This window comes from Nannobrachium achirus (assembly GCF_963921795.1).
Source record: "Nannobrachium achirus genome assembly, chromosome: 16".
Taxonomy (NCBI): Eukaryota; Metazoa; Chordata; class Actinopteri; order Myctophiformes; family Myctophidae; genus Nannobrachium; species Nannobrachium achirus.
In genome coordinates, this window is record NC_137823.1 from 47028622 (window position 1) to 47042182 (window position 13561).

Below are 13561 nucleotides of genomic sequence, written 5' to 3' on the forward strand. Positions count from 1 at the left end.
TATGGGAAGGAGGTGGAGGGCAGAGACAGAGAGAGTCACTTTGAAAGGAGATCACCTCAGTGGGACCTGACAGTCACAATGCTTTGTTTGCAAGGCAGCCTGTTTCATAGACTCGGCTTTGCCAGGACACGCGAGCATTTGTCTGCCTGTGCGAGAGGAAGAGAACAAGACAGAGGGAGAGGGAGAGAGGGAGAAGATGAAGCCAGGTTGACTGAGAGAGCTCAAAGTCATAGATGTGCCCGGGTGCCAGTGAGTGATTTCGAAACGCATGCCTCCTGCAGTGCGAGCAGACAAGGCAGCACGCACGGCAGCCTTTTTTCCTGGGGTTGCCTTGGAGACCGAGGTGATCGTCAGGCAGACTAGGAGGCGCTGTGAATATGAGAGCCAGCCCTTGGTGATGGAGCTCTGGGGCTTCATTAGAAAACACAGGGGCAGAACCGGAGCGATCCGGTTACGTGTGTCATAATGACACGCTATTCTGGCCTTGCCCTGTCTCACTCCCATGTATGAGTTTAGCACTCGCCTCTCATCTCCACTTTCCTCCCATATTCCTCCTTCTCTTCACTCACCACCGCTGTCTCCTGCCAACCAGATGTTGTTGTTAGCAGACCAGAACAGAAACCCTGCCTTACTGTGGGCCAATCAAAGGGTTCTCTTCGTTTCACTTGCCTGATTGGAAATCCAAATGACCCTAACACCACCTATCATTTTTACACACTATACGCCATTGTGAGGTCATGTTCTCACTTTACTGTATGTCCTGGGATTAAACCGCTGAAAGAACCGAGAGGGTTTAGATTTCCACTGTGCTCCACTTCCCTCCATTTTCCCCTCTCCAAGCCTCCATAAGGCCAAAGGTCACCTTAATAATAATGGTGTTTGAAAGAGATGACTGCCTGGTGGAAAGAGCACTACATAACCTGTTATCTTATACTCCAAAAGTTATGTGCCAAAGCATTAAACGATTCCCTTTCACTAAATGAGGTCCCACTTTACCCTTTGTCATTTGTTGTGGTTTTGTGCGTCCCCTTAGTAACCGATACATATGAAATCACAGCGTGTTGCTAGCGTCGTGCAGGCGGATTTATGGCCTTGTGTTGTGTGTAAGGGGAGCTGGCTGCCTTGCGCCAATGAGTTTAGTTCAGCACCTCTCTACGCGGAGGTGAACGTTGCTGTCCTGTTCCATTGTCTCTGCTGCTAAAAGTCTCTAAAAAATCACCCACTCTGACAGGATCAGCGGCCAACTGGAGGATTTCACCTCAGGAAATAGCCCGGTTTTTCGTCTCAGTTTTCCTTGCCTTTATTTGGGATATTTTATAGCCCCGTGTAACCTGATCTCTCCACATGGGTATTCGCTGAGCGTTTGAAACTAAAACGCAGTGGGACAGAGGGAGTACAGAATCCTGGCTTGGCCCATACGTGTGTGTGTAAGTGTGTGTGTGTGTGTGTGTGTGTGTGTCATGCACACATGGGTGTATATGTTTAATCTGCATGTTTGAATGAAACTGTATTAGTGTGTGAGAAGGAAAGAGGCCAGATGTTCTTGGTTTGATTGGGCGCTGTGCGACAGTTATCTGAGTGTTGACATGTCTAAAAGCCTCATTCTCACAGTGTTTATGCGGAATGGGCGGATTAGGGAAGGAGAGGGAAGTGAAGGAGGGGTTGATATTGGATATGGTAGAAATGGAAATTCTACAGTCAGACCAGAGTCTAATATCTCTCCACCGCCTCTCCTCTCTCTCTCTCAATGTGATGAACAGACTCCCTGTTTAACACTGTACCGTGGTGCCAGAACCAGTGACACGCCCTCTTGTGGACAACACCAGCGCTAACACCCTCCAGCCCTGTTAGCCCATCCAGACTGCCCCGCAGTGTCCAGCTCTTCCCACATGCCCAGCAGGGTGCCAAAGCAGGAAGTAGCCCAGATGGCCACATCATCCCAAGCCAACATGGGGGAATCCAGAATACTTATGAGCACAGCACAGTCACATGTCTTGTCCTGGACCAAAAAAAGGAAGAAAAAAAAAGAGTATTATTGGCCAGTGTGGTATGTTGTGTTCAGAGAGAACATGATGCGGAGCATCCCTGATCCTTTTGCCTGTCTGATATTTGCCCTAAAGTGTGAGTGCGAATGTGTGTGTGTGCGTACGTGCGTGTGTGTGAGTGTTATCTGTGTGTGTGTGTGTGTGTACACGTGCAAAAGCGTGGCCGCACAGATGCGCTCCTGGTCCTCTTGCTCCGTGCGGCAGCAGACGGAGCTCTGATCAGCCTTGTGTGGTCTTCTCAGATGGAGCCTGAACATGATCTCTTTCCAGGGGAAACGGTTTGTTTTCTCTGCCCGGCTCACACAAAGAGCCACATTGTTCCTCTCCCCATATCCCACGCTGACTCCCCACTCCAGGTTTTGGGTTACCTGGCCGACGGGTGCTCAGACTTCAGGATTTCTTTTTTTTTTTTCGTACTTTTTCGTAAGTTTTTTTTTTTTTTTTGATCGAGAGCCAGGAATATCTCTCTAGTACCCCACGCTCCTGCCTGCACCTTCTCTCCTCCCAATCTAAATACAGTACACAGAACATGCTAGTTCTTCATAGGCTTGATCCCTCACAACTGATTGCCTGTGATCCCCACGCCCTCCCTTCTCTCTCTCTCCCTCTTTCACACTCTCCTTTCAACCTCCTTCAAGGGAGGAGAGAAATTATGCTGAGATTGAGACTCCATCCTCGGGCAGTTTACGCGCGGTGCGGAGAAGAGTCTCTCAGGCTGCGGGGTGGGAAGACTGAGCGATGTAATGTAATCTCCAAGGAGACAGGATGCTCCTCTTTCTGCCTGCTCACAACTGTGTGTAAACCTATACGGGCTAGGCTGTGCGGGGGACGCCTATGCCGCCTGAGATAGTCTGTGAACGTAGGGCTGTGTGATGTGGACAAAATAAAATATCACGATATTTGTGACCAAATACCTCGATATCGATATTGTGACGGTCATAATCGTATTGTGGCGATGATATCAGACCTTTTCTCTTTTGAAAAGATTTCAGAAATAGCAGATCTACAGGCTCACAATGCATTGAGCGTGTATAGCTGTTTTTATTTTAATATTTGAAAGTAAAATAGGGTTTAAGTGATTTAACCCACTAAAAGACAACACTTACTGTATACCATATATCAACATTATTATGATGCCCAAAATCCCAGATGATATCTAGTTTCCTATCACGATATCGATATATTGCCCAGCCCTATGTGAACGTTCAGTGGTCTTGATGACACTGGTCCATAAACGTGTGATTCCCAGAACCCCCCATCCCCCCAACCCCCCCCCCCCCCCCCCCCCAAACCATTTTGTTCGATCTGCCAAGCCTGGTCACAGAAAATCAGGATCACTTTTGGATTTTGATTTGAGTACACAGTAAAATGATCAGTGTTCATTTATCTATTTATTACTCAGTGTGTAGAAATATAACCACGGGTCCATTTGGTTACATGTTGTACACTGTCAGAGTTAAATAACACTGAGGATTTTACTGTGTACTATAAACGTACAGGAATGTTTCCTGGCGGCGTATTCCTTTGTGTTCGTTGTACGCGGCAAATAAAGTGATACTGATTCTGATCCTTTTGTGTTATCTGTGTTATCCGAAGGTTTTGGACAACAGGGTAGTCATATTACCAAATGTGGTATTATTTTCAACCGTCAATGGCTGCAGTGTGAAGCTATCAGTATTACAGTTCCCTCTTCTGGGGATACCTTATGATATTTGATCCAGTGAGAGCATTTCGGGACTCTTGTCTTGTCAACACGCATCCCAATTTAAGATTTCATTTGTTCATTGTTTTGTTGTACTTTACGCAGATACTACTCTGACCTTATATTAACTTATGGATGACGCTTCTGCAGACCCCCACCCCCCCTAAAGTGCTTTATTTGTTTTAATGTTTTTTATGTTGTTGTTTCACGATTGTACTTTAATGAGTGCAGAAGCTCTTATTGCCCTTTTGCAAAATGTTTGTATAATATATGCCCACTAGAGCGCAGTGTTTGACTTTGGAACTTTGCACCTGCCTGTTTTGGACAAGCAGGCAGCACACAGAAGAGGGCAATCTAAAGTCTGCAACTTATTGAATCCCATTTGATCATGCTGCACACACACAACACTGCACTCAATGCCAAATTATGTTTGACAGTTCATGCCAGATACATAATAGTTTCTCACACACACTGATCTAACCATTAACCTATATTTGCTGCCATTATGTTATTCTCGTGTTACGATACCTCCAAGTCTCATGGGGCTGCCAGAGCCTACCGTTATCATAGTTCAACCCAACCTCCTCTTTAAAAAAAAGCGTGATGCTGTTAATCCCCCAGGATTACACAGTCATCTTGACCTACAGCAGTGGTTCTCAAAGTGGGGTCCGGGGGCCCCCCAGGGGTCCTTGAGGGGTTTCCAGGGGCTCACCTGCAAAATTAGGAAAAGTTTAACAACTTTAACCAAATGTTATTCTTTGATTATTCAAAAAAATAATAGCCAAACAACAATTTCACAATGTGTCGTTATGTGACACGTTGTGAGCTTGGATATCATGGCTATTTTTTTAAACATTTTGAAAACCCAATCACTTCAGATAGGGGCCTGTGGCCAAATACATTTACAAATTTGGGCATTCTGATGATCTTTGACACCAAAATGTTTGAGAACCACTTATACGTACTAGATAGAAGAACTCCTAATTTGACCCACCCCTGCCAGCATACAACCACATTCCGAAAGAACATGCCATGCCGTGTTAGTTTTTGTGTATATGTGTGCGCGACTGTGCGTGTGAGTGTGTATGTCTATTGGCAGAAACACATTTCACTGTATCCCCACTCATTCCAGTCCATATACTGTAGGCCAGGGGTCTTCAACAGGGGGTCCGGGACCCCTAGGGGGTCCTCAGAGATACAACAGAGGGTCCTCCAAATCTTTGTGTGATAGAATCTTTTTTTTCTCCTTCTTTTTTATATTAACCACTTGAACCCTAGCGTCCATATTTGCAGAACTTTTGCCAAAAATAGCAGATCTACAAGCTCACAACGCCTCGCAGCGCGAGGCGTTGTGAACTTGTAGATCGGCTATTTTAGGCAAAGAGCTTTGGTATAGAGGGGGAAAAGCGCAGACTAAGTACAGAGTGAAAGGTCAAGTTTATTAAGTATTGACGGTTCAAGAATCCAAAATACACTGATGATTGTGCCATCAAAAGATGAAACTATATGGAATCTATGAAAAGGTTGTGGGGGTCCCCGCTTCATCTCTCTCTCAACTAAGGGGTCCTTGGCCTGAAAACGTTGAAGACCCCTGGTGTAGGCCATGCCATTATGTCACCGTTATATCTACAGATGGCCCAGAGGAGGGGACTATGTCAACAGCTCATCTGACTCAGTGATGATATCACCCGATGCAAATAGCTGTGACATCACAGATGGTCCTCTGTTTCTAACCCCGGGAGGCCAAAATTGAGACTGCCATTATCACTTTGTTGCACATTATTATCATTGCCATTGCTGACCATTATGTCTCTTTAACCCAAATGTTTTGACAAACTATTTGTGTCAGAAAGTATATTGCTATTGTTGCCTAAAAAACCCACACCTGGTTGGTGTCCCTGTTCTACATTTAGCCTACTGTGTGAATAGATTGTTCAAAGATGGTTTGTATTTGAAGACTATAAGTAAGTAACCAGGTTTGATGGAAACCAATTTGTAAAGTAAATAAAAGTTATTGTACAAGCAACAAGTTCTGCCCTAATGTGTTTGTTATATTTATGTTATACATCTATATACAGCTACTACAGCGACTGCTATATTATAGGTAATATAGGCTACCTATTCATTGATACAGTGGCAAATCTGGCCATATGACCTCTATATCATTTTTAAAATGACATTTTGACCCAGCCAACTTTGCTACTGCACATAGGCCTACTACTGCAGACCAGTAGGTAGCCATAGACAGACATAGATCAATTTCTTGAAACGTTCAATTATTAATGCGCGCTCTAATTAATTAAAGGTTACAGTGAATGATAGATAAGGGAGGACATCTCGTACAATGTAATGGTCTATTTTTAGTCCCCGGGCACGTCAGCGTATATCAGCGTTCCTAAAATACTGGAAGTTGGTGGTGGAGCTCAATCGGGGCGGACGGTAAAAGAGATCAATGAGATAAGAGGTCTGGAATTCCTGCTTTACCACCGAGGGCTTGTGGGTAGCAATGTGTGGGCTTGTTTCAGAACAGAAGGGTAGTAGCCAGGCTAATAGCCTAGCAGGACAGGCAAGAGCCCGAGGAATATATAACAGTTATTAACTCGTGTCGGGATCCTAAACTAACCTCGGGTATAAACTGAATACACCCGGCGAAGAGCGTGACGATCAGGGCAGAAAACAGGTTTTTCCTTTTGGCCGCTGTTAAACAGTGTACAGGTTCACCACGTTGCTTGCGCTCCGGGCGTAGATTTTGGGAAAGCTCACCTTGAGGCGAGAAACGCGCACCTGAAAAGTGGAGCGTCGGCTACTTCCATTCTGATCTTATAACGCACGCATGCAGAAAAGTCCTTTAAGACTTGACGGCGGTTGAATAATTAACCTTATCTTGTCACAACAAGCCGTGACTGTGCAGTATAATAGCCTATAGTTTACTTGGGAGCAGCTGACATGGTATTCCAACAAGCAGCAGTCGCGTAGCAAGTCGTGGCGGACGACACACAGTACACAGAGGAGCTACAGGTGTTCTTCAACTTTAAACTTTTTCATTAAGTGGAACTGGATTCAATAAACTGCCATCATGTCTGGAGCCGAGCGGAGACACGACGGCCGCTTGAAAAAGCTGGAATCTATGATGAGGGATCAACAATCGGCGCTCAACATGGAAAGCCTGCTGGTAAGTTTACAATGGGTTGTGTGAGTGTCACTTGCCAGCAGCACCATTGTTGTTTAGTGGTGGGAAAAGTAGGCTACTCTGCCTACTCACATTTCTTACTTGAGTAAAAGTAGCAAATGCAATACTGCAATTTAGTAAAAGTATAAAAGTATTACTGTATTGGCATCAAAATGTACTTAAAGTACCAAAAGTACTAGCCCTGAATACATATACCGTCCTGTATTCAGGGCTACAAAAGTACAAGCACTTATGCAGAATGTCCCATTTCAAGTTTTCAAATGTAGGCTATAGATTTTTTTTTAAATTGCAGATCTACAAGCTCACACATTGTGAGAATGTAGATCTGCTATTTTAAATGGCTGAAAGATATAGGCCTATTAGGGCTGAAGTAATTAATGTAGGCCTATATTTTGTAATAATAATCAGAATATCTAAAGTGACTAGTAACTAAAGTTCTCAAATAACTACAGTGGAGTAAAAGTACAATATTTGCCTCTGAATTGTAGTGGAGTATAAGTAAAAGTAGGCTATTGGAAATTGGAAATACTTAAAACACAAATACCTCAAAATTGTACTTCAGTAAACGTACTTAGTTACTTTACACCACTGCTGGTAAGTTTACTGTGTCACTTGCCAGCATCACCATTATTTAGTGACTGATAACAGTAAGTATTTATATTAGCGGTTTGATAAAGGAAGATATATGCCTACTGTACAGTGTAGATACACGATGAATGAATCTGTCAGGACCAATTTACTGACACCCTGAAAAGATAATGCTCCTTAATGGTGGTTGGCTCCATATGGAGCCTATACATGCCAGAGAAAATAAGTCTTTGTCTTTGTCTCTCTCTCTCTCTCTTCTATTCCAATATTCCAATATTCCGACTAATAGGCTACCTACCTGTCTGGCTTCTGTGCCAAACCCCTTGTGACCACCTGATAGGTGTAACCTCTCCCTGACCTGTCCAAAGAATGCCCCAGACATGTAGGCACACAGAATCCTTAGTGATGATAATCTCTGAAAGTGTAGGCTACCTACCAATGTAACCACATGGACCTGTCAGAGTTAATTAGAACTGGGCCACTGTCTCGGATGACAAACATGGCACATTTCTAAGGACTAATATGCAGTCACTTTGTTACACACCTCTTTAGGCACACTCTTTAACACGCCTCTGCTGTCAGACATTGGCCTAATTCGACACGTTTTGTAACCTGCCACAAAGAGTTTCCTCATACTGTGCATAACATTTCATCTCCCGTGATTATGGCCAACCACTTTCTCATGCAACAGCTACAGTGCTTTTTTACTAGCCTACCTTTTAAGAAAACAAAGTAAAATGTCTAGAGTCTAGACTAAATGTCCCCACCGTCGATGATTACAGAACTATACTTTATCACTGTCTGTCCTCAGCAAAGTTGAGTAGATCATCAGCAGATTGCACCATTGCAATCTGTACTTGAGTGAAAGTATTGGTATCAAAATATACTTAAAGTACCAAAAGTAAAAGTACAAATTGTTCGTAAGTAGCAGATCTACAAGCTCACAAGTTGTGAGCTTGATGGTCTATTTTCAAATAGCCTAGGTATAAAATAGGACCAAAGTCGTTAATATGTTTTATAATATTACAATTTATATCTGCAAAATAACTAGTAAGTTTCAAATAATTATAGTGGAGTAAAAGTACAATATTTGCCTCTGAGATGCAGTGGAGTAGAAGTAAAAGTATTGAAAATTGGAAATACTCCAGTAAAGTAAAAGTACCTCAAAACTGTACTTAAAGGGATATTCCACTTTCAAAAACACTTTTTGTCATTGTATGGTCTAATCAGGCTTGTATGAACACCCTGAACAGTTTTTAATTTTCTTCATTCAGTATTTAGATATTTGATGTAAAAGTTACCAGGCCCGACACGCCCATGCCTCTCCCCACACACACTCATTGTAACTTCAAACTCCATTTTAACCATGATAGATTCATTAAAAATACCCATTATTTTTTCTGGTGACTCATAATACCCTCCTAGTACGTGAGCAGGCCGTGTTTTTTCCATAACGTTTTTCATGTATTTTTTATATATTTTTATTGTATTTAATTTTTTCCATTTTCACAAAGAATTATTAAAAATACATGAAAAACGTTATGGAAAAAACACGGCCTGCTCACGTATTAGGAGGGTAGTTTGAGTCACCAGAAAAAATAATGGGTATTTTTAATGAATCTATCATGGTTAAAATGGAGTTTGAAGTTACAATGAGTGTGTGTGGGGAGAGGCCCTGGGCCTGGAGGGCCAGATAACTTTTACATCAAATATCTAAATACTGAATGAAGAAAACTAAAAACTGTTCAGGGTGTTCATACAAGCCTGATTAGACCATACAATGACAAAAAGCTTTTTGAAAGTGTAATATCCCTTTAAGTAGGCCTACAGTAGTTAGCTTACAGACTTTACACCACTGAATGAGATGAAGAGCAATCACAAGTCCACAGTGTTGATGAAAACATAAGGTTGTTAAGATGACATGCTAGATTGTGACATTTCATGACTGGCCCGCTACAAGACACTGTGACTCTTCATTGTACCTGGCAGCAAATTGTTTATTCTGGGTGGTTCTGCATCGCAACTAAAGCAAGACCCATAGAAATGTAATAACGAAACTGTGTGTTTGTTTCACAGAGATAATATATATTCCTAATAATGGACCTAATATTCCTGTCTCACTGCAAAGTCAATCAACCCTGACTCAATCTTTTGAAAAATGTCCATCTCTACCCTGCTCAATGTCCCAATGGCAAACAGCAACTCACGATAAGATGTCCAGTCTTTTACCTAAGATTCAACAACCTGCAAACAAGTCTTCAGTGTTCCTTTAAATCGTGTATCGAGTGTATAAAATGTACATTTTCTCTTTTTACACACTTTGTACTCTCCCAGAGTTAAATTAACACAGTTATTAGTGGTGGGATATTAGCTGTGGGTCCAAACAGTACTATAATGGCCCTAACCAGGGGTGTCGCACCAAATTCTGGGCCCCGGATACAAGGATTCACTGCGGGTCCCCCATGAATGTTCTTCATAGGGGGAGGGTGTTCAACCCATTTAGACTGGGAACGCATTATTACGCATTATTTGTAACTATTAACTATTGAAAAATAGCTCACAGCTCACAGTGCCGCGCTGCAAGCTTATAGATCTGCTATTTTTGAAAAATCTTGAACATTTCTTTCTTGAAAAGTCTTCAAATCCTTCTAAAGTTTTTTTTAAACACCTACAGTATGTTTCTATGTCAGTGTTGCTCAAACCTTTTCATGTGAAGGACCCCCAAAATGATAGGTATTTGGCCACGGACCCCCATCTCAAAATATTTCCGACGCTCCGTTGTCGAAATGATGGTCGTTCGAAAGAGTGAGATTTACCCCCAGGGACCCGCCAGAAGCAAAATTTGAGTTACAAATGTTCGCTTAAAAATACATATATTCAATGATTTGCACACATTTTCATGCTGTGATCTTGTATATCTGCTATTTTTCAATAGTTAAAGTATAAAATAATTAAGGCCCCTCCACCTTGGGCCCTGGTAACTCAGTCCCACTTTTCCCCCCCTGTGACACCCCTGGCCCTAACAATAATGCTGCCTAATGCAGGGAACTAACCCACAGGATGTTGAAGTCACATCCTGGAATTGACTCTGGAGATAAGCCGTAGTGACCTCACAGTACTATTTCCTGTTTGTTCACACTTTTTGTTGTATTAACAGAGATGGGCTTTTGTTTTGTTCTTTGTTGTTTGGCCCTATAAAAACATGTTCGTTTATGATTTGTTTTTATGGATATGATAGATGTACAAGACACATCTCCAAAATGTTTCCTTAAATAATGTACTTCACCCACATCCTGTGAAGGCTTGAATTTGTAGAATTATCAGATTCCTCTACGCTGAATGAAAAATCTAAAAACAAAGAGAATAGATTTTAAGAAGAAGAGAACTGGGAAGAAATTAGGGTCCAGAAAAAACTAAAACAACACTCACAGAGTTATCAAGTGTCACCAAGTGTGAGTTTGTCCTAATTTCTTCAAAAACTGTTTTTTCGCTGAAGGTTTATTGTTAGATGTCCAGGTGTGCACAAATAACGTACACACCTGGGCGAGTGTGTGCGTGTGAGCACGGCTCGTGTTGGACCCCACGCACATGCCCAGGCGCGTTCCTCGCTTGTTGCATGTGGCTTTTTTCGTTTTAAAGCTGGGCTCCTCTGCCTCCACTGGACAGCACAGTGAAGAGTGACAGGAAACGGGGAGAGAGAGAGAGACAGGGAGCGACACGCGGCAAAGGCTGTCGAGCTCGGGAATCGAACCCATGACTCGCTGCCAGGCAGCACCAGAGCCTACATGCGGCATGCAGGCCAACCACTAGGCCATCGGCACCCGGCCCTCAAATATAGAATTACTGAGCCGACTGGATAAAGGATGCTTGGGATCATTACACTGTTGAGAGTTGTCTCGGAACAGTTGCTATGCATCCCGTGCCTATAATGGGTTATCCACGACTTTCCAACGCCCCATTGTGCATTGCGCAGACGCTGCACCGAGCTTCCGGCGCCGCAGCCGAGTGTGATTTACAAGCTCACAACGGTTGCATCTGCGATGCGACGTGAGCTTGTATGTCTGCTGTTAACGTGTGGTCAAAACAGGTCCAAATAATCTCCAGTAAACTCAACAGGTGGATAAGCATACTTATAACGATTATAATCTGCTTATAACAATCACTGTATAATTATAGTTAAGAACTCATAAATACTCATACTGCTTTATAACAATGATCATGACATATTTAGTTCTTAACTATAACTACACAGTGACAGTGTTATAAGCAGATTATAATGCATTATAAGTATGCTTATAATGCATTATAGACATGGGGTGCATAGCAAGTGTTACCACTCCAAACAACTCGCACAGTGTAATACCAAGTATCTTTTATCCAGTTATATGCTCAATAATTCCAAAACACTGGGGCACCCGCTGGCCTAGTGGTCAAGGCGCATACCACATACTAGGCTATGATGCCTGCTGGCGTCGCCGGTTCGATTCCCGATCCGGATGACCTTTGCCACTTGTCATTCCCCATCTCTCTCCCCATTTCCTGTCAGTCTACTATCCTATCAAATGAAGGCATAAAAAGATTAAAAACAAATCTTAAAAAAAGAAAAAAAAATCCAAAACACCGCTTTCTTGCTGTAATATTTACAAAAAAAAGAAGAAATCACATCTGTGTAAACTGTTTCATGCACAAACGAGGAGTGAGCCCGGGTTTGCGTGTGGGGTTCAGCACAAGCTGAGAGTTGACACACGTGCGCTCTCCCAGGTGTGTATGTCATTCATACACACCTGGGCATATAACAATAAACCTTCCACAAAACAGCAGTGATTTCTTTATGTAATGACAATGAGGACACAATACTTGGAGTTTATAAACTTGTTTTTGATAGTCGCCAATTCTATTCTTTGTTTTTAGATTCTTGTGTTAACTCGACACTTACTTAGTGTATACAGCAGATGAGTCCAGATAGTTGATTCTTTTACCACTTTAAACCTGGCATCCCTGGGCATTATAGCAAATACTAGTAGATCCACGCGATGCATCCTGAGCTGCCTGGTTAAATGAAGATAAAACCAAAGTTTCAAAGCTTCAAAGTTTTTTGAACTTTTAGTTTTTTTCATTAAAATTAAAAAGCTTGTAGATTTTGGAAAGTTTTCAATAGGGCTTAAGTGGTTAAACAAACAAAAAACGTTCAGTTTGTGTCACGATCTATGAAAAATGTATTTGTTTATTTTTATTCTCATTAATTAGCTTGCTTATCCTATATTAAAATTGGCTGCTGGGAGGACCGGCCAGGCTGGCGGACCACAGGCAAGGAAAACATAAAGAATAATTACAAACATTATTGCTAAATTACTAAATCATTTTTGTTGATGATAATAACAATAATCATATATTAAAGAACCCATTGCCGTTTTAGAATACTTTTTGAGGCAACCCCAACATTTTAAAGTGTATCCTGTATGCAGTCTTTAATAGTTATTTATTAAATTTACTTCAATGATTTAACAAATTCTCGCGATCCTCAGTCAGCAGATAATTTCTTGGCAGAGTAGGCTAAATATTTGCTGTCCCTAAGGTTAATAACTAAAAGCTAATACTAGTTATTAAAAAAAATACAATGGACACACATACTGTTGCCTAACGGTTACAAGACATAAATCCCAGAGCTAGTACTTTTGGTAATGTAAGGAATTCTATCTATAATGTATTTTCATAAACGTTGCAAGGATGAACAAATAATTCCACCTATTGGTTCGCTCTTAGGGATCCTCTAGTGTACTCATTGGTGTCACTGGAATTAATTAAACCTTAGCTACTGCAGATATCTCTATTCAGTTCCAATATGACGGTATCAAAGTGAATCTCGGTAGCTGAGGGGGTTGGAACAGCATAGCAGATGTTTCAATTTGACGCTGACAAAAAGTGGGATTAAATACAGCGCACCGTTTCAGTTTTGATGGGTTTCATTTATAAAACACACAAGAATCAGTCATATCCTATTGTAGCCTTGTCACCATGCTTCATTGTGCTCTGGAT

General features: G+C 42.0%; 1 protein-coding gene across 1 annotated transcript in view; it reads left to right on the forward strand.

The window, feature by feature from the left end:
* Positions 1 to 6220: 6220 nt before the first annotated feature.
* LOC308301246 (rho-associated protein kinase 2-like) overlaps positions 6221 to 13561 on the forward strand; it is a 48569-nt gene continuing 41228 nt past the window's right edge. The window contains exon 1 of the mRNA XM_080745160.1: positions 6221 to 6919. Within this exon, the coding sequence (XP_080601286.1) occupies positions 6824 to 6919 (96 nt within the window). The 5' untranslated portion in view covers positions 6221 to 6823. The remainder of the gene's footprint in view (positions 6920 to 13561) is intronic.